Genomic DNA, 21,944 nt, shown 5'->3' on the forward strand with positions numbered 1-21,944 from the left:
ATGTAAGGATACCCTCAAACCATGTTACAAGTGCCTAATTACACTTATAAACATCAACAAAAATTGCTGTCACAGAGGCCTTCGCTAAGCGAGGGCTTAGCGAGACATGGCGAACCTCACCAGGAAGTCACCTGCTCATGGCGAGCATTGGCGAGCTTCAGCGAACTATTCGCTTAAGCGAAGCTCAGTTCGCTTAGCGAACTACACCAGAAAAATATCTGTTCTTGAGTTTTCTAAGGCGGTTTAACATGGAATCCACTCAAAAATTCATCTAGACATGTTATAAATTCTTATAAACAGCTAATTCAAGCATATATGGTATCTATGAACATTAATTAACACTCACAAACACCCACATACATCACACTTACAAATTCATACCAATTTCTTGCAAAATAAGCAAAGTTGCATAAACATACAAAACAATCATCAAACATATACATATTCCCTCCTAGATGTTCATTAAGCATACTAAGATGAAAAGGACATGTTTATGATAAAGAAATTTCACCCAAAACCCAAAGAAATTGGGTGAGAGAGTTTGGGAATGGAGGCTAGACACCTCCCCTCTCTTGGATCACCCAAGCTTATGCTTAACCACTCTCACCTTGGATTGAATGATGATTCTTGGCCTCTAAATCTCTTCTCCTTGCTCGTGTTCTTCTTCTTGCTCTCCTAGAGTTTTGCTCTTGCTTCTAAGCTTACAAACTTCTAACTTCTCATGAAAAACAAGTTGTGATACTATTCATGGGTTTGACTTGGTACTTATACCACTTCCTTAGTCATGAACCAAGCCCAATTGGCTTAGGCCCATAAGGTTCTCACGCCCAAGCAAGCCCACTAACATGGCAAGGGTTTCGCTCACAAACTTATGTTCGCGATAAATAATTATACGTCGCGTAAATAAATATTTAACACTAACCCAAAATATATGCAAATATATAAAATATCGATTTACTAAAAAATCGGGTCGTTACAAAAACTGCATTAAAGCCTTTAAATAAAAAAAAATATAAAACAATCAAAAAGGGGTGATTTTAGATCAAAATTGATCCAAAATCACCCCTCTTTGAAAGATGAACAAGAATAAAAAGCAAAAAATAGGGTTTACTATGTTGTTGTTATGAGGCGGCTATGAAAAAGCAAAAAGTGGCATATATTTTTTCTCTTATTAATAAGATTTCATGTTCTTTAATAATTTATGTAGGATTATATATATTTATACTCATCAATTAATAAGATAACCTTTTTTTATTATTTGTACGAGACTTATAATTTTAATCATATATTAATAAAGTTGTTTATTTTTTTATAATTTTACGGGTTATACTAGATCAAATATTAATACAAGGACCTAATTATTTTGTTCATTTTTACGAGCCATATTTTTTTTTATTAATATATTAATAAGGTTGCTCATTCTTGACATATATTTATACTCATGCATTAACTGAAGGATATAATCTTTTGTGTGATTTCTGCGGTGCCTGTGTTTTTTTTTTTAACAAACTAAAATGAATTTTATTATTAATAATGAGTCCTGATTGGCACAATGTGTGCCAAACAAAACAACAACAGTTTATATCATACACGTACGCAGGGCCTATGTTTTTACTTTTATTAATAAAATTTACAGTTTTTAACTATTTTTTGTGAACTTATATTTATACTCATATATTAATACGATAACCTGATCTTCTGTGTAGTTTATGCGGGACCTATGTTTTTTACTCATATTAATACGATTAATACGTTTGTCCGTTCTTTTATAACATATACGGAACCTATGAAATACTCATATATTAATATGGAAACTTTTTTTTTGTGATTTCTACGGAGCTTATACTTTTATTTATATATTAATTAAGTTGCCTATTTTGTTTTACAATTTTACGAGTTATACTCATATTTAATATAGTGACCTAATTATTTTGATGATTTTTGTGAGACCTATATTTTCACTAACATATTAACAAGGTTACCTATTTTTTAATAATTTTAAAAGGATATATTTATACTCATATATTTAATACAGGGACCTAATTTTTTGGTGGTTTTTACAAGGCCTATGTTTTTACTAATATATTAATAAGGTAACCTATTTTTCCATAATTTCTACATTATCATTTATATTCAAATATTAATACGGAGACATAAGGTTTTTTTGTGATAGTTTTACCATTGTTCTTTTTCTATTTTTTTTACCAAATATTATATCTTTCTATTTTTTTAATCTTTTAATCTACTTCCCAATAAATTACTATTTTATGTTATTAAATGAAGTTTTCAATTTTTTACTATTTTTTTTAGACCTATATTTATAATTATATATTAATACGAGATCCTAATCTTTTGTGTGATTTTTGGGGACCTATGTGTTTTTTTTTTGGTACATGGGAACCTATGTGTTTTACTCATATTAATAAGTTTGCCCATTCTTTTATAACATATGCGGGACCTATATTTAAACTCATATATTAATATGGAAACTTTTTTGTTTGTGTGGTTTCTACGGGACTTATACTTTTAATTATATATTAATTAAGTTGTTTGAAACAAAAATAAAATAAAAATTAAGTTGTCTATTTTTTTTTACAATTTTTCTGGTTATACTCATATTTAATACGATGACCTGATTATTTTGATGACTGTTGCGAGACCTATCCTATATTTTCACTAACATTTTAATATGATTGCCTATTTTTTAATAATTTTTACGGGACTATATTTATACTCATATATTAATACATGGACATAAGTTTTTTTTTTGTGATTTTTCAACACCTATGTTTTTACTAATATATTAATAAGGTAGCCTATTTTTTTTCTTCATAATTTCTACATTATCTATATTTATATTCCTAAATTAATACGGAGACCTAAAGTTTTTTTGTGATGGTTTTACCATTGTTCTTTTTCTATTTTTTTTTACCAAATATTATATCCTTTCATCTTACCAAGTGAGGAGCGGCAACGCCGCGACTCCCGTGCGGGCGCACGGGTGTCCTGCTAGTTCATATTTAAAGTAATATTCTAACCACTAATCTACTAAAAAAAGCAACCAAGAAAATAAGTCTAACATTAAATGGTGCATCCACATTTTTTTTATTTATTAGTGAAAGTTTAAAAGAGTAATCCAATATGGTGTTTCTACCGACTCAATGACTTCATAGAAAAGGAAGATAAAATGCAAAGAGTTTCAAACTTCATGAAAGTAACAATTTTAAGGGTATGTTTCATATGATGACGGGTATGTAAAATTACGATGGATTACCATAATTTATTTTAATACATCTGCTATGATACTAAATACTTAAATCTATATACTAAACATAGACTGAATCTCTTGAAAGAGAATTTTTTCCAACTATTATAATTAGGGTCATGCTAACCGGTGTCCCCGGGGCATTGGTTAAGGAAACCAAAATTAGAAAGTTTTGAAAAGAAAATAACACTTTTTAAACTTTCGAGAAGTTGACTGCACAAATTCCAATGTCAAATTACTATTTTTGCATCCTTAACTAGTGCCCGGGGGCACTGTTTAGCATTTTCCTTATAATTATATCGAATTTAAAAATTAATCTCTTTAATTATAAGCAGATATAGTCATTCCAAAGGGAAGAAGATTTCCTGCTATAATATTCCACAAAGTTTTCACGCAGTTTTAATTGTGGAACGTTCGATCTGTTATGTATGGTTGTGATTATTTTGATGGATTTTATAGCTGATTTAATCAGATCCGTCCGATCAAGAAGCAATGGCTGAGATTGAAACTACGTGAAACTGTGTGATTTTATTACTGTAGCAAATCCGGATCCTTCCAAAGTCCAAACACAACAAACAGTAAAGCCACAATCTATGACACTTTTTTGCTACTTGCCACTTCATGTGGTTTTAAATACTTTATTCATCTTCACTCACTTGCCTCAGTCACTTCTTGCTCCCCTCTATTTTTCCCTCTCCCTATCTCAACAAACAAACACACACACACATTCTCTTATACATCATTCTTTTTTCTTCATCAAACACCCCACGATCCTCTCCCAACATTTTCAATCCTTTTTCTTTCTTTACACCAAAACAAACCCTCCCCACTCTTCAATTATTACTATTATATTTCCCTATTCTCTCTTTCACATTTTATCAAACACATGGTGTTCATTATTCTCCTATAGCTCAAACCTTTCAAAACCAACATACCCATCAAATTACAACAACGTCCCATTTCTTAACTCAATCCATGGCTCTTGAAACTCTCCTCTTCAAGGTCAAAACCGCCATTTCAAATAGCTTCGACTCTGTTCCACCTAAGCTTCTCAAAAAGAAACCTTCTTTCAAATCCAAACGAAACGTCGACGTTTTAGCTTTCGAGATCGCTGGTGTTATGTCGAAGCTTCTTCATCTTTTTCAGTCTCTTTCTGATGCAACCATCGTTCGAATCCGAAACGACGCCGTTACTCTTGAAGGTGTTCGGAAAATCATATCAAACGATGAGTCGTTTCTTCTTGGACTCGCTTGTGCTGAGTTTGCTGAGACACTCCGAATCGTTGCTAACTCGGTTACCCGACTAAGTCACCGATGCGAGGATCCTAATCTTAGGAATTTCCATCGGGCTTTTCTTGAGTTTGCTGATTCGGGCTGTGACCCAAATGGGTGGGCTTTTTCCAGCCCAAAGGAAATTGAAACTAAGTTTAGGAAAATGGAACGTTACGTGATGCTTACGGCAACTTTACACCGTGAAATGGAAGAGCTTTCTGTTTTGGAAAATGGGTTTAGAAAAGCTTTGAATTTGAATCATCATCATCGAAATAATCATCATCGTAATAATAGTTGTGAAGGAAATGAAGGTTCTTTGGGTGTTGGAAAAGAGCAGAAAATTTATGAACTTCAGCAGAAGATTTGTTGGCAGAAACAAGAGGTTAAGGATCTGAAAGATAGATGTTTGTGGAGTAGAAGTTTTGATGGTGTTGTTTTATTACTTGTGAGATTTTGTTTCACTGTTTTAGCAAGGATTAAGGTTGTTTTTGGTATTGGTCATTCTATGCCTTGTTTGTCATCACCTAATTTGTCAGCTTCTGCAACTGTTTATCCAAATTCTTGTCATGAATTTGTTTCTGGGTCATTGGAAAGCTCAGAGCTTGGAGAAAACAAAGAAGGTTTGGGAATTGGGTTTTTCGAGTCTAACTCAAAGCTTTTGAAACCACCTCCTAGTACCTTAGGTGCTGCTGCTTTGGCTTTACATTATTCCAACTTGATTATAGTGTTGGAGAAGATGATAAAGACACCTCATTTGATTGGTTTAGATGCTAGGGATGATTTGTATGGTATGTTACCTAGTAGCATAAGGTCAGGTTTAAGGGCTAGGTTGAAAGGAATTGGGTTTTGTGCAAGTGATCCTGTTCTTGCTGGTGAATGGAAAGATGCTTTGGGGAGGATATTAGGGTGGTTGTCACCTTTGGCACATAACATGATTAAGTGGCAAAGTGAAAGGAGTTTTGAGCAGCAAAATTTGGTGCCTAAGACTAATGTTTTGCTTTTGCAGACTTTGTTTTTTGCAAACAAAGAGAAGACTGAAGCTGCTATAACTGAGTTGCTTGTTGGGTTAAATTATATTTGGAGGTTTGAGAGAGAAATGACTGCTAAGGCTTTGTTTGAATGTGCCAATTTCAATGGTTTTATTAAATCTACAAAAACATAGTAGTTAGTTTTATTTTTTGTTGTGTTGATCCTCGGTTCTTAGGGGAACTGGTCCTAGTAATCTGGAGTTCGGCTGCAAAGTAAGTAAAGTCTGGCCAAGAAATTGTTCCACCCAGAAATACATAGTAGTTAATTAATGAGATTGGTTTCTACTTCATTTCTTGTCCTTTTTTTTTCTCTTCATTTTTCCTTTGAATTTCTCTTCCATAAGTCGGGTTTAATTTTGCTACCTTAAAATTTATGGTGGCTTGTTTTTTAGATGAATTGGATTAAGTTTAGGTCCTTGAGGGTTTGCTTTGCTTCTAACCCAGCAATATGTAAATTTATATAGAATGTAAATGATGTTATATGTTTTTTAGTGAAATCTCACACAAATGCATTGGCTTTATCATCATTAATGCTTCCACAACAATCATGAGAAAATATTCCTTGTGTTCAATTATGGTTTGACTAGAAATTGAGTTGTTGATATTTTTATTAGTGGAGTTTATTGTTGTTGGAATTGTGTGTGGTTGTACCACTAATTCCAGATCCAACCTTGTATGGATCATGTGGTAAGTAATAATACAAGTAATAAACTACTAGTTGCTATTCAATCCCTTTCCTTCCATATCTTGATGGCATTAATTTCACATCAATAACCTAACCATGATGGGCCCAGTGGCAGCCACTATCCTTACAGTCAGATTTGGATTAGGATTAAACTTTTCTACATAGCTGGGGTTGATCTGGGAGGGGACATATTTCCACTCTTTGCTCAGCCATGTTTCTGTTTTTCTATAGGTAAGGTAGCTTATAACATCTTACTTCACATTCCCGTACTAATTTGAACATGGAAGTGTTTGTGGATATCTCTGCTCAACGCTGACAATGGGTTCTTATTGCTTGAAATCAAATACTTTTTAGTAAACATGTTCTCTCTTTTTTGGTATAATTTGATGTTTTATTAAAAAAATTAGAACTCAATAGTGCAAGTTGACAAAAAATGATCCATGTGAAAGATATTTGATTCCTCCACTTAACTAGTGGCAAGCAATTTTATAAGTAAAAAGCTAAAGAGAAGAAGGAATGAGAACTTGTTGAGATATAGTAAAAGAGGTTCTCAAGGCATTTGTCTGCTCCCATGTGAATGTGGTATGGAAGTTTGATGGATTTGGATTGTATACAGTCATGCAGTCAAAGAATATCTGTTCGTTTGATTAAGATCAGACGGTCTAGATATGAAGAAGATTAAATCAAACTATATGACTGTTTTATATTTGGACCGTCTGATCTTAATCAGACGGCCAGATCTTCTTTGACTGCATACAATCCAAATTTAAGTTTGATAAGGGGAAACTTTTTTTTCTACCCCAACATTTAACCCTTTACCCCTACACCGTGGCTAAAATGAAAAATTTCAGAAAGGATTAGTTAAGTTTTCCGGTAAGAAAGTTGCATAGCGGAACAATTATAAAATAGTCTTCCTGTAAAGTATTAGCCACGGTTAAACCGTGGCTAAAAATAGATCTGCAAATTTTGAAGAAATGAATAAAAAACGAAAACAGCAAAGAAAGAACATGTTCTTCAAAATTCTACGCATGAACTATTTTTGATGTTACCCATTGATCATTGTTTGTTGGTGTATTTATGTTGAAGCTGTGTTAAGAATTGCATCTATGAGAAGAAACGTAACAAATTTGGTCAAAACATTTGAGATCTAATATTGTTTTAGATAACTAATAGTTGTGAAATCTGAATTCTTTCATTAAGTATGATGCTTTGAAAAACTAGTGGCCTTGTAAATATGGGTGGATACCGAGTAATAATGTTTATCAATTTTATGACAAGTTACAACTCATGTCTGAAGCATGGACTCAAAATTTCCAGATTCTATTTTTAGCCACGGTTTAACCGTGGCTAATACTTACCAGAAAACTTTTTTATAATTGTTTCGGTATGCAACTTTCTACCGGAAAACTTACTAACTCATTTCGAAATTTTCTAATTTAGCCACGGTTTAACCGTGGCTAAACTTCGAAACTCATAACTTTGATTAAATGTAGGGGTGAATGAACATAATAAAAAGGGTAAAATGGGAATATCTAGTTGTTTGAAGGGGTAAAGAGTTAAATGTTGGGGTAGGAAAAAAACTTTCTTGATAAGGGGCTCGAAAAGGTTACCATAAATGTGATAGATGCGCTATGCAATGCAAGTGCAGCTTAATTACTTGAATTTGCTTTTTAGGCCCCCTAGTTGCTCTCAACCCTCCTCCCAATCCCAAAGTACCCCTAATTTTGGTACTACTTTAGTTTGGTTCCTACAATACGGATTTCCATATTTTTCGTATTCTAGCTTCCGAACACACTATTCTTCATTTCGTAGTACAAGGGTTTCAATTCATTCAATCTCTTCCATTCCTCTCATTAAAACGCTACAAAAACAAGGGTTTGGTTGGAAATTTCCGAATCTTTCACTCCTACAAGTAAGATTTCAAACCAATCTCTCTCATCTCTCATAACAATCTGAAACATTCATTTTTTTTTTTAACAAAAGATAAAATGCAGCTTAAAAAAATAAAGAGCGGGTTTATGATTGTAGCTGCATACATATATTTACATAAATTTTTGTTTGGTAACAACCATAAAAAGTGTTGGGAAATTACAATCACAAAAAGTGTCGGTTACATTTCAACCACAAAAAGTGTCTCGGTCACATTTCAATCACATAAAGTGTCGGCTATATTACAACCACAAAATGTGTCATACGTGTCACAAGTTAGCTCACAATGATGGGATCATCTTCATTTGTCTCCGTCTCACCTTTTTCAATCTTCATCGGTTCGTCAAACTCAGTCATCCGGTCCAAAAATGTATCCTCCCAAATCTCAACCTATAGCGCCTGATGAGTTTTCCATACATTACAAGTAGGAGGTAGTGGACACCCAACCTTCAATTTGACATGCACAAAATGATTTGGAACCATACCTTTACAAGTAAGGATAAAATGGTCAAGTCGGGGGCCTAGAGGTAATATAGGACAAAATGATTTAGCATCTTACGGTTGTAATCATTTGTTCTCGTTTCTCATAATAGCAAAACGTTCTCACCGGAATCGTCTCCTGTGGATTAATAATTAAATAAATTAAAATAATGAGACCAACAATGAATTAATCTATGAGCCGATGAGACCAATAATCTGTAAAATAATAAATAAATTAAAAGCGACTACTTACTTACATCCTTTGACAGCAACATATATCTTTAGATTGTGTGTCCTTGGAAAATAATCTATACACCTTGCTATTAATAGCACAAACCAAAAGTATGCTTTCATCATTTCTTACCACGTCTTCACACAAAAAACTAATGGAAGAAATAATCCTCTTATGGCAGAAGCTAGCGGTAGCTCTCTTGAGATTGACGTATGTTTCCTCAGATTTGATAACTTAACTATATATTGTCAAAGCCATGAATGATAATGATATATTTCAGAAAGATAATAGTGTTTGAACATTTATGTGAAGAGAGAAAATTACAAAGTGGTTATTAATTACAGGAGAAGCTTTTCACTGAAGCTGCTAGAGTTTGATTAATTTTGTGTTTCACATAATAATAATTTTGATGATTAACTTTGTGTTTGGCATAATCTCCATAACAAAATGATTCATTCTGGACAACTCAGCCCTTTGATACCATTGCCCCTCCACCAAGGTCACTAATAGGTGGTAATTTGATTCCCTTGTTGATCATAATCATAACTGAGGATATTCGCATTCTTCTCATTAAACTTTCGAAAATTGCTTTGGAAAAGTACAATGAAGACAACAATCAGGTTCTAAACTACTATTTAACTATCATTCCAATATTCATCCATCAACTTCATTATTGTTCTAATTTTCTTATTATTTATCCAGGATCCACCATTTGAGTTTGATGAGATTGTCAAGTCAACCCAAGGAATATGTTCTGGTTATAAGTACTTTATTACCTTTAAAGCAAAACAATCTTCCAACACCTCTTCTACAAAGGATTGATAAGTCGTCTCAGGTCCTGTCTTGTGCCATCAAAACCTAACCATGGAAGGTTGAGCCATTTGGTCTTGGATGTTTGCTATCAATTGCATTGTGTATTTTGTTCCTTTTTGTTTAACTCTATTATGCAGTTTAATACTACTCTTTTTCTGATATGAACTAGAACTTCAACAATATAATAATTAGCCTAATATTAGAAAAAAATAAAATAATAATTGTAACATTAAAAATTAGTTCAACAATAAATTTAGAAAAATATTCATTCAACATAAATTATGATATATTACGAAATACTTTTTTATACGCTACACTGAAAGTCTTATTCGTATATCTTCACCGTTCTCGTCGATAATCAATATTTTTAATTCTTTTCTGAAAGTAACTCTTGAAATCACAACATACAACTGACCATGTGAAAACATGCTTAAGAGTTATGGCAACGTTTTGTTTTCTTATTTTTGTAAGAAATCTGCAATATTAAAAAAATGGTGTGGGAGAGAATTAACCCACTACACCATCAAAAAAAGGTTGGTCTCAATAAATGAAAATTTAAACATCTATTTAATTTATAAAAAAAAATTTGGAGAATTTTTTATTTTTTGACAATAAAATCTAGAGAATTTTAATATTATATGTTAATGTTCATTTGTACCGAACATTATATAAATTTTTTAATTTTTTTTTTTAAGAAATGATGATATTTCAACGTCGGGGAATGACTTATTGTTTTAGAGAAAATCTATTTAAAACATCTATTTAATTTATAAAAAAAAATTGGAGAATTTTTTATTTTTTGACAATAAAATCTAGAGAATTTTAATATTATATGTTAATGTTCATTTGTACCGAACATTATATTAATTTTTAATTATTTTTTTTACGAAATGATGATATTTCAACTTTGGGGAATGATTTATTATTTTAGAGAAAATCTATTCTACTTTATTGGATGAAATCTTCCTCATAAATTGAAGAGCACCGACCCAGTACCCACCATTTAAAAGAGGGGTGTTGGCTCATGAGTGTGGCACCTTACATTGGGCTTAGTGTAATGATACAAGTAAGTTTGATATTACACTTATCATCCATAATATTAAGACGTTAGTTTTATAAGTCATTTCATTTATAATGTTTAATCTCTACTTTTCTAAATAATGTGAACTTTAATTCACCTTAACTTGCCACAATAATCTCTCACTCAAGTGTGAGAAATTAAATTTATTTGCACTGTCGTTGCCGCTACACTCAATGAAACATTCTGCCTGACCATCTTTGTCCGGAAGACTTTTGATACAAGGATACAGTCACCCTTCGTCGCACCATCGACTCTAATACAAAAGTTGGGTCATGAGGGGGCATATGAGGGATCATGCACATTGGGTTCAGAATAACGATACAAGTGAGTTGGACACTACACTTTTTTATACCACGAAATGTCTTAAACAGAGCGACCTAGTCCGCGACTCAACCTAATAATCTCATCGATGACTGAAAAATTATTTTTAACGGTTTTTTAAAATCCGAAAACAACACTAAATATTAGCTAACATCTATTCACAAGACATGTGTTAAAGAGAAAAGATTATATAGATTTCCCTAAATCTGAATTTTTTTTCTATTTAAACTTGTCTGATGGGTTAGATAAAATATGTCATATCTAATCCTAAATATCTTTCACATATGATGTTACAAGTTCCACATTAATTAGAGATATGACGTAGATAGTTTTTATAAGTGCAGTGCAAACCTCAACTTTCAAGCTAATTTTTGTGGTTGAGTATAGGCCTCCCAAATTCTAATACTGTATCAGAGCCTATCCTAGATCCATTTGTTGTTTGTTGTGGAGACCTCCCATATTTGGGGCACCTGTTGTTGATTACACGTTCCAACTTGTTCAGTCTTGAATATGAGGGTGTGTTAGAAGTCCCACATTAACGTTAAGTATAAGCCTCCCAAATTCAATTAATTAATAGGTTGATCCCATCTCCTATATAACTTAAAATTTCCTGTTCACTTCATTTGATTGCGCTATATCAATGTAAAATATCAATTTTAACCATGTTAAAAAACTCTTATGCACCATAAGGACAAAGTAGAAGTCATATATTGAATGGAAAATATGAAAGACAATTAGTAGAAGATGCTAGAATACAATCTAAATTGTAATCATATATTAAAGATCAACACTTACAATTTGGTACAAGTAGTGTTATATAAAACTTGAAGATTAAAAGAATAACCATTAATTTTGGTTGGGACTAGATGTGGTTAACTAACTAATGCTTGGTTACTTGGCATCAATTTATATGCCACTAGGTACAAGAATAGAGTACAACAACAACAACTAAGTAACAAAAAACAACAATTATTAATTTTGAAAAGGGAATGAGATAATTGGAAATTATGGCAATGAATTTGAATGGCCAATATCCAATTTGTTTCATCGAATGGTCATCATCATCTTGACAAATTCATCATAATCAACTTGACCATCACCATCCATGTCTGCTTCCTTGATCATCTGCTCTACCTCCTCATCACTTAATTTTTCACCAAGATTGATCATTACATGTCTCAACTACATTAATTAATTACACCCAAATTAAACAACTTTTTTAACATTATACATTTCATTATCACAAATGTTAAATGTATAGTACTAGTACATGCATGTCTTATGTAAGATAAGAAGGAACATAAGTGTTGATTAAAAAAAATAAGTGTAAAAGATTCTCTGCTGCACTCAAATGTCAAACACCTATGCATCTTACAATCTTATCTTATAATTTGACAGCTAATATTCACTGCATGAGGAAACGTACGGTGTACTATCCTATAGATGTGCATGTGCATATAATAAAAATAAAAATACTAAACAAATTAATATTATTTATTTTTATTTTTTTCTCAAAAAAAGATAATTTTTTTAAATTTTTTAATGATTTTCGAATAGAGCGATTTGGTAATTCAGATTTCGGCCAGAAAAATTAATTAATAGTCTCTTCGGTCTTTAATAAAAGAAAAAATTTATTTTTTAGATATGATGAAAAATTGATATAAACTATATTATAGATTAGATATATCAATCTTTCAACATATTTAAAAAATGAATTATTTATTATATTAAGGACTAGAAAGAAAGGTATATTTTATCAAAACAAAATTGCAAAAACTTTGCACTTAATGATAAAAAATTACTAATAAATACTTTTTAAAACAGAGGAAATGAGAAACATGTCAATAATATTATGTACAAATATCAAAATTTTCAGAAAATCTGATATGGATTGTTGATGAATATTTGAAAAGAGGTTAACTTTAAAAATATATGTACCTCACTGGCTGATATATATCCATTTTGATCTTTGTCAAAGACCTTGAAAGCCTCTCTTAGCTCCTCCTCTGCATCAGTGTCCTAATTAAATGAACTAATCTTAATTAATGTATAATTAACAATAATAAATAAAAATAGAATATTGGAATATATAATATTACTTTAATTTTCCTGGCCATCAAGTTCAAGAACTCATCAAATTCAATGGTTCCATTGCCATCTGCATCAACTTCACTTATCATATCTTGTAGCTCTTCTTCAGTTGGATTTTGATCCAATGACCGAATAACTGTGGCCAATTCTTCCACAGTAATGCAACCTATTTAATTTAATTTAATTTAATTATTACACATTAATTCAACAAGCAATATATATGAAATGACACTAATGAATGAGATATATATATAATTTCTTTGAAACTCACCATCTCCATCTTTATCAAACAAGCCAAAGGCCTCTTTGAAATCACCTATTTGTTCTTCACTTAGAACATGTGCCATGGTGTATATATGTATTTGTCTTTGAAGCTTGAAAGAGAAATAGAGACAAAGAAAAGAATAGAGAGAAAGATAATAATAAGAGAGAGTATTGTGTTGTGTCAAGTATAGTTCAATTAGGTGGCCTATATGTAGAACTTCATGAGGCCAATCTAGTAAGATTTCTTTTTAAATCTTAATTAATTATAAGTCATGGGTCAAATTAAACATATGACTGAATTTTAGTTCCTAGCTTTTTATTGAACAATTCAACAATTATTTAATAAATTTTAAAAAATAAATTGTTTTTTATTAAAAGAATCGGACATAATATTTAACAACGGATTTTCACAGACCAAAAATATATTTCTATTATTATTTTAAATTTTCTATTTATAACTATAATTAAATACGACTGTTATTTATATATATTTACAATCTATGTGAAATAATTAAATAGATTTTAAAAGTGTTTTTATTATTTAAAAGTGTTTTTTATATCTATATATCTATACGTATATGACTTTAGTGTGATAGATAAAACTTATGACTTTAACGTGGAAACAAAAAAGAATCACATTAAGTAACCTTTGATCAAGTAGTGGTGGAGGATTAGTGAAATGGTTTACATGTGTCTTGTATATTTTTTAATAATAAGTGGCCATGTACTATATTTGGATTAGTAAAATAAAAAGTGGTAAATTGAAAATATTACTAATATATTGACAGCTGGAAAGGTTGGATGTTTAGGGGACAAAAACAAAAGGCGTTAATTCAAATTAATAGGGTATGGACTTAGGAGTATTGGGAGGTGTGAAGAGGTGTGTATTTTCACCAATTTCAAATTTCCACACACTATCCATTTTGGTTGGTTTGATTTTCTTTTACACATTATCCTTCATCGAGTTCTTACAAACTATTTTTAAGTTATTGAAAAAGTAATGTAATGTGCTGTTTAGTTCGTAACGTAGACTATATACATTAGTTTTTCAATAAATCTGAAAGGTACTCTCTCCGTTTCAAATTATAAGGGAAAATTGGTCAAAGAAAGTTGATGTATTTGGTTAAGAATTTGGACTAAATACATCAATTTTTGTTGACCAATTTTCCCTTATATTTTGGGACGGAGAGAGTAGTTTGTTTTTTATATTAAGGACCGGAAAGAGAATGTATATAAGTTTTTAAATTATTCTTATTTTATTTTGCATGTATGAAAAAAAAAGTTGGATACTAAATATGAATAGTTAAATAAAAGTAAATGTAAGTTAACATGTGCTTAAAAGATATATTTCTTCCGATCACTATTACAAGTAAAAAATCATTTTTTATGTTCATTAAAAAAGTAATGTATTTGATTTATATTATTGACTAGATACATCACTTTTTCAATAAATCTAAATTTTTTTTTCCTTCTTATAATAGTGACCGGAGAAAGTATATTATATATTTAATTTTTTTTAAAGTTAAATTATTATATCTTTTATGGTAATATAATAAATTTACTTTAGAATTTTTAACGTATGCATTTTTTTTATTATTTTATTACAATATTGGCAATGAGGATCGAACATAGGAACTCATGCATACTACCCAAATTCATCACCACTAGACCAAATCTAATGCCTTCTTAATGTATATCTTTAAGACACATATTAGCAATAAAAAAATCATTACATTAATTTGATTTATCATCGTTTTTATTAATCTGTGTAAAATAAAATATCAAATGCGACTAATATTGTGTAACCGAGTGAGTGATTACTGATTACTTGCATTGCACGAGATGAGTCATTATGCCATTTCCGCTTGTTATATGTAAGGTGTGCAGATTAAGCTGTCAACGCGGTTTAGGAATAATGAAAATTAAATGAAATTATACAAAACGCGTGGAACAACGTAAGAATGGGTTTATCCTTCTAGTCATATTTTGACATTTAAGTTTTTTGTTTTATATTTTTGGAAATTTGTTTCTACCTAAAGTTATGTTGAATACTCTCCAATACCATGTACATATATTTATCTCCGAATTAGATTAGACGGTCTAATAGACTAGATACTAGTGATAAATAAATTAAAATAACTAAATTTACAATAATTATTTGTCATAAAACTATTGGATGATGAATATATATAAGAATGATAAATTTGATAATGGTAAGGTGTACTACTCCGGCATCATATATATATATAGTGGGGATATATTGACTCCAAGAGTAACTCAAAAGAATTACTCCATATCCTTACCCTTGATTATATTTTAATCCAATGGACTAATCAATGCTCATTAATAATCATGGACCTCATATTCCTTAACCATTCCTCACAAATATTTAAAGTTTCATTTTCTATTTATTGTCAAAATTTATAGCCTCCTATTATTATCACTAGAACATCGACCCGTGCGGTGCACGGGTCTGATTAGCTGTAAGATATATAATGATTAAATAAGATATGATAATTCTAATAATGTAAGGTATATGAAAAAAGTTGAGTAACATTAAACGATAGTTCAACAATAATTTTGGAAAAATATTCGTACAAAGAAAATTATGTTATATTATGGAAGACTTCCTTATAGACCACATTCGAAGTCTTAGTCGTATCTTCACCGTTGTCATCGATGATCAATATTTTTAATCATTTTCTAGAAGTAACTCTTGAAATTGCAACATACAACTGACCATGTGAAAACACTGGCGACGGAAGATATATCCCAACATGCTTTAAAGATTGTCCTTGGCTCTTATTAATAGTCATCGCAAAAGAAATCATGAAAGGAAATTGTCGATCTCCATTGAAATTTAAAAGGAATTCTTACGTCAGATGGTATTAGAGAAAATCTAGGTATGAAAACCTGATCACCAATATTACTTCCTGAAATAATTTTTCATTCAAGAGCACATTTTCTCAATCTTGTAATAATAAGTCTTGTTCCATTGCATAATCCTAATTTTTAATTCAAATTCCTTAATAGCATAACAGGAACTCAAACTTTAAGTCTCAACTTATGATTTGGGAGTTCCGACGTAGAAATCGTGTTCAAAAATTCGGGAGTATGAACATCATCCACTTTTGACCATTTACATTCTGTGCGAGTGGATTATCATAACTTAAATATGTTTTTTTTTTCACCAGAAATTAAATCGAACATATAATTATTTATCGTGTCGACTATTGAATTTTTAGGAGCTAATATAACTCTATTTTGGAAACACGTTATATCGTTCATGTTTTGTAAAAGTTGGGGATATGTGCTTTCAACAATAGAAGCAAGAGGATCACCTGAATTTGGAATCAATAAATCTGATGGAATGTCAAGTTCTAAATCATTGTCGTTGTCATCTTCAATTTCTCCATCGCCAACACCCAAAATCCATTCAGAAAACAATCTTCTTTGATCCGGAAAGGTTAGGATACATTGTTAGCAAAAGAAACAAATGTGAATCAGTGATTTTTTTCGTAATTAATAATATAGTCACGTTGATATATACCTGGAGTCAACTACTATTTGCATAAATATATCACCTTGATATATATTTGCATATTTGCAGTAATACGATCAACCATACTCCTCAACATGAACAAACTTTTAAGTTTAGAAAGACATAAAAAAAAGTATATTTTTCTTAGCATGTTTTTTTTTTTTTTTTGAACCAAACAAACTTACTGCATTTCATTAAATATCAAAAGTTCAATACATGAAGGAATAATCTCAAATCTATGGAAACTAGTCCAGGAATTGGCCGCCCTAGCTAAGGTGTGAGCAACCGAATTCACTTGTCTCCTAATAAACTTAACTTCAAAGTTCACACATGAAAACATAACAAGAATAATTTCATTAACGATTGAAAGAAACTCTGAATTGCCTCGCCGTTTGGTACGAATGGCATCAACCAACACTTGAGAGTCACTTTCAAACTGGACGCTTTCAAAACCTCTACTCTTAGCTTCATTCATGGCTTGCAATAGTGCCCATGCTTCACCCTCCTCTGTTGATAAAGTCAGTTGCTGCCACTGCGTAATTCCAGCCATAAACTCACCAGAATTATTACGAAAACAAGCACCCATCGCGGTCCTACCTGCACCGACAAAAAATGCTGCATCTACATTGCACTTTAACCATCCTATACGAGGCTTTTCCCACCGAATGGTACTGACGAGCGGAACATCATGATCATCGTTACTTCGCAACTTATGGACGGCAATCCACTCGTTCCACTGATCAAACGCAGCCCGACCAATTTGGTTAAAAAAAAAAGTAACTTTTAAGTCCAATGATTTTTTTTTCTTTCTGCAAAAAAAAAAAACACTAAGAAAATGGTTAACATGTTTAGTTAATTAGTAAAAAATATTGAATTAGGATAAAAAAATGTAAATTTTTTCGAAAAATAAAACACTAAGAAAATGTATGATTTGATGATTTGCTAGATTTCTAATTATCGGTTTTTAATTGGTTAATTGTTGTATGAAATCTTTCCTATGAAAATTGATGGTGCTTAACAATTATTGCACATAATTTTTTATTCACAATTGGTATACTTGTCATAGTGGTTGAAAATATTGCCTTGTACTGAAGGGTGGCGGGTTCGAATCCTAGGGGGGTGTATTGTATTGGGATTTCATGGGATTTTAAAAGATTTTTTTATGACAAAAGAATCTTGAGGTATTCAATCAAGACTTTTAAAAAAGTTAAATAAATCTTATGGTATTCAATCAAGACAAATAAGATTGACTTTTAAAAAAGTTAAATAAATCTTGTGGTATTCAATCAAGAGAAATAAGATTTTTTTTTTCAATGCAACAAAATCCGTTGGTATTCAATTGAGATTTGTTCTACTTTTAAAATGTCTATTAGTATTCAAAACTCTACCTATTTTGATGGATTCTTATTTGGAATGGATTTTGAGAGACTTTTTAGTTGAAAATGCACTTGACAGACTTTTTCTACAATCTCACCAAAAGCCTTGAGACTTTTTTGAACTCTCCAAGACATTTTACTTTAATCATAACTGTATCAAATTTCTTCTTTATTACTTTCGCAGTTCATCATCACTGCACCCGGTTTTTTTCTTCTTTTCTTTGTTCACTTTTTCAACAATCACCCCAAAAACCTTTAGAATTTTTCAAACTCTTCAAGACTTTTTACTTTCATCATCATTATACCGGTTTTCTTCTTCTTCTTCTTCTATCAAATATGTTTTCTCGCAAAAAATATTTTAACAAATTCTACATCTTTTTTACAAAGTTTTGATTAATTACAACGACAAACAAAAAAATTTCGTCACATTCATCTGCTTCTATTTCCCATCAATGGTGGTGGTGGTGGTAACCTTTTTATCGGTGATTAGAAACATATACGTAAAAATATACCAAAAAATAAAAAGAAACACATAAGTAAAAACAAATGTAAGGTTTTTTTTTTTAAATCTTTGGATTCCCAAAAAAATATATTTTCTTTTATTAAAATTTATTGATTCTTTTAAAATTTTTCTAATATACAAAAGTTTCCTAATACATAAAGTGTTATGAAATCTTGATTGTAAAAAAGTCTTTTGAAAAAATCTCTCAAAATTCATTCAAATCATATGTTAAAAATCTTAATTGTAAAAAAGTCTTTGTAAAAAAGAATTTAAAATCTCACAAAATCAATATAGTCCAACAAAATCTCATTAAATCATCAAGATTTTTTTTGCCAAAATTGTCTCATAAAATCTCAATCCAATAACCCCCCTAGTCAAGACAAAATTGTATTATCTTTTATATTATAAGCTTGTATTGTATACACAAGCAAATCCTAAACCCTAATTTGTTATCTCTGTTTTCCCTCCATTTTATCTTGCAATTTTTATTAAAAAATAATACAATTGTGTCTTGATTAGGATTCAAACCCGCAACCCTTCGGTGCAAGATAATATTTCCAACCACTATGGCAAGTATACCAATTGTGATTAAAATTATCTGCAATAATTGTTAAGCACCATTAATTTTAAAAGTATATCATATCAAAATTATTGTTGACTATATTATTCATCACGAAATATTTTTATGTATTTCCTGATCAATGATTTTTTTTCTACCGGATCATAAATTTAGAGAATAATTATCATGTGAGATTTCGAAAGTTATTATCACGTGTGATTTGGAAAGTTATTATCAAACTCAATTCTGCTAAATCAATTTTTTTTTTTGCAATACAACCAAACACAACCATAGTCATGTCACTAATCACATTCATTATTTTGATTTTAAGATTGCAGATTTAATATTAACCGATGATCAATCAATACAATATGCACTAGCAGCAGATATTGAGATGATGTTACGTAGTTGTGGGAAGAGTTTAAAAGATTATCCTCCAATTTCTAGAGCAGACACATTATTAGTTCCTGATATACAAAATAGTTTAATACACGACGAATTGAATTATAACAGACAATCATTAGCTGAGGAACATGTTAGATTGATGTCAACTATGACTTCAGAGCAACGTAAAGTATATGACACAATCATGACAAGAGTTAACGAAAACAAACCTGGTGTGTTTTTTCTTTATGGTTATGGCGGTATAGGGAGGAAATTTATCTGGAGGGTCATGTCAGCCGCATTACGCTCAAAAGGTGAGATAGTTTTAACAGTTGCCTCAAGTGGGATCGCTGCATTGTTTATACCTGGCGGTAGAACATCACATTCAAGGTTTTGTATTCCTCTAAATGTTGACGAGTTTTCAACATGTACCATAGTTCCTAAAAGCCTTTTGGCGCTATTAATATATACAAAAAGCAAAGCTCATTATATGGGATGAAACACCAATGATGCATAAACACTGTTTTGAAGTTGTTGATCAAACTTTAAAATATATTCTCAAGTCAGTTGATGAAAAAAATAAACACATTCCCTTCATTGGAAAAATTGTTGTTTTTGTCGGAGATTTTAGACAAATTCTACCAGTAATACCCAAAGTTACAAGGCCAGAAGTTGTTCATGCTACTATTAATTCTTTGGTTCTTTGGAATTTTTGTGAAGTTTTAACATTGAGGAAAAACATGAGGTTTCTCGGTGGTGCTTCGAGTGTAGACGTTGAACAAAGAAGATTATTTTCTGAATGAGTTTTGAGTGTTGGCGATGGAGAAATTGGAGATGACAACGACGATGATTTAGAACTTGACATTCCATCAGATTTATTGATTCCAAATTCAGGTGATCCTCTTGCTTCTATCGTTGAAAACACATATCCTCAACTTTTACAAAACATGAACGATATAACGTATTTCCAAAATAGAGCTATACTAGCTTCTAAAAATTCAATAGTCGACACAATAAATGATTATATGTTGGATTTAATTCCTGGTGAAGAAAAAACATATTTGAGTTATGATACTTCACTCACACAAAATGTAGACCATCAAATAGTGGATGATGTTCATACTCCCGAATTTTTGAACACGATTTCTACGTCGGGACTTCCAAATCACAAGTTGAGACTTAAAGTTGTAGTTCCAGTTATGCTATTAAGGAATTTGAATCAAAAATTAGGATTATGCAATGGAACAAGACTTATTATTACGAGATTGGGAAAACGTGCTCTTGAAGGAAAAATTATTTCAGGAAGTAATATTGGTGATCAGGTTTTCATACCTAGATTTTCTCTGACACCATCTGATGTGAGAATTCCTTTTAAATTTCAACTGAGACAATTTCTTATAATGATTTCTTTTGCGATGACTATTAATAAGAGTTAGGGACAATCTTTAAAGCATGTTGGGATATATCTTCCGTCGCCAGTGTTTTCACATGGTCAGTTGTATGTTGCAATTTCAAGAGTTACTTCTAGAAAATGATTAAAATATTGATCATCGATGACGACGGTGAAGATACGACTAAGACTTCGAATGTGGTCTATAAGGAAGTCTTCCGTAGTATAACATAATTTACTTTGTATGAATATTTTTCCAAAATAATTGTTGAACTATCGTTTAATGTTACTCAACTTTTTTCATATACCTTACATTATTGAAATTATCATATCTTATTTAATTATTATATAACTTACAGCTAATCAGACCCGTGTACCGCACGGGTCGATGTTCTAGTTTTTTTTTAAAAAATTGCAAGATAAAAGTGGAGGGAAAACAAATTAAGTTTAGGGTTTGTTTGTGTATACAAGCTTATAATACTAGAACATCGACCCGTGCGGTGCACGGCTCTAATTAGCTGTATGATATGTAATTATAAATTACGATATGATAATTGCAATAATATAATATGAAAATTTTTGAGTAACATTAAACGATAGTTCAACAATAATTTTGGATAAATATTCATACAAATAAAGGTATATTACAGAAGACTTCCTTATAGACCACATTCGAAGTCTTGGTCGTATTTTCGCCGTCATCGTCGATGATCAATATTTTTAATCCTTCTC

General features: G+C 31.0%; 2 protein-coding genes across 2 annotated transcripts; one reads left to right on the forward strand and one right to left on the reverse strand.

Moving 5' to 3' along the window:
* The first annotated feature begins 3,832 nt into the window (after window positions 1-3,832).
* On the forward strand, window positions 3,833-5,854 carry LOC123885652 (protein PSK SIMULATOR 1-like). Its single transcript, XM_045934956.1, has one exon. The coding sequence runs from the start codon at window positions 4,241-4,243 to the stop codon at window positions 5,696-5,698; it is 1,458 nt and encodes a 485-aa protein (XP_045790912.1). The 5' UTR covers window positions 3,833-4,240; the 3' UTR covers window positions 5,699-5,854.
* A 5,999-nt stretch (window positions 5,855-11,853) lies between these two features.
* On the reverse strand, window positions 11,854-13,646 carry LOC123902851 (calmodulin-like protein 11). Its single transcript, XM_045952654.1, has 4 exons — window positions 13,468-13,646; window positions 13,205-13,362; window positions 13,044-13,124; window positions 11,854-12,287 (listed from the first exon to the last, which is right to left on the reverse strand). Exons 1-4 carry the CDS (start codon window positions 13,541-13,543, stop codon window positions 12,150-12,152), a joined length of 453 nt encoding a protein of 150 aa, XP_045808610.1. The 5' UTR covers window positions 13,544-13,646; the 3' UTR covers window positions 11,854-12,149.
* Between the last annotated feature and the right edge of the window lie 8,298 nt (window positions 13,647-21,944).

The sequence above is a fragment of the Trifolium pratense genome, linkage group LG1 (assembly GCF_020283565.1).
Source record: "Trifolium pratense cultivar HEN17-A07 linkage group LG1, ARS_RC_1.1, whole genome shotgun sequence".
Lineage (NCBI taxonomy): Eukaryota > Viridiplantae > Streptophyta > Magnoliopsida > Fabales > Fabaceae > Trifolium > Trifolium pratense.

Bases quoted from the DNA above. Each gene is read 5' to 3' on its own strand.
- LOC123885652 (XM_045934956.1), top strand. From the start codon at position 4,241: ATGGCTCTTGAAACTCTCCTCTTCAAGGTCAAAACCGCCATTTCAAAT.
- LOC123902851 (XM_045952654.1), bottom strand. From the start codon at position 13,543: ATGGCACATGTTCTAAGTGAAGAACAAATAGGTGATTTCAAAGAGGCC. The intron at 13,363-13,467 runs GTGAGTTTCAAA...TAAATTAAATAG, and splicing joins GTTTGATAAAGATGGAGATG to GTTGCATTACTGTGGAAGAA. The intron at 13,125-13,204 runs GTAATATTATAT...TCATTTAATTAG, and splicing joins TGATGGCCAGGAAAATTAAA to GACACTGATGCAGAGGAGGA.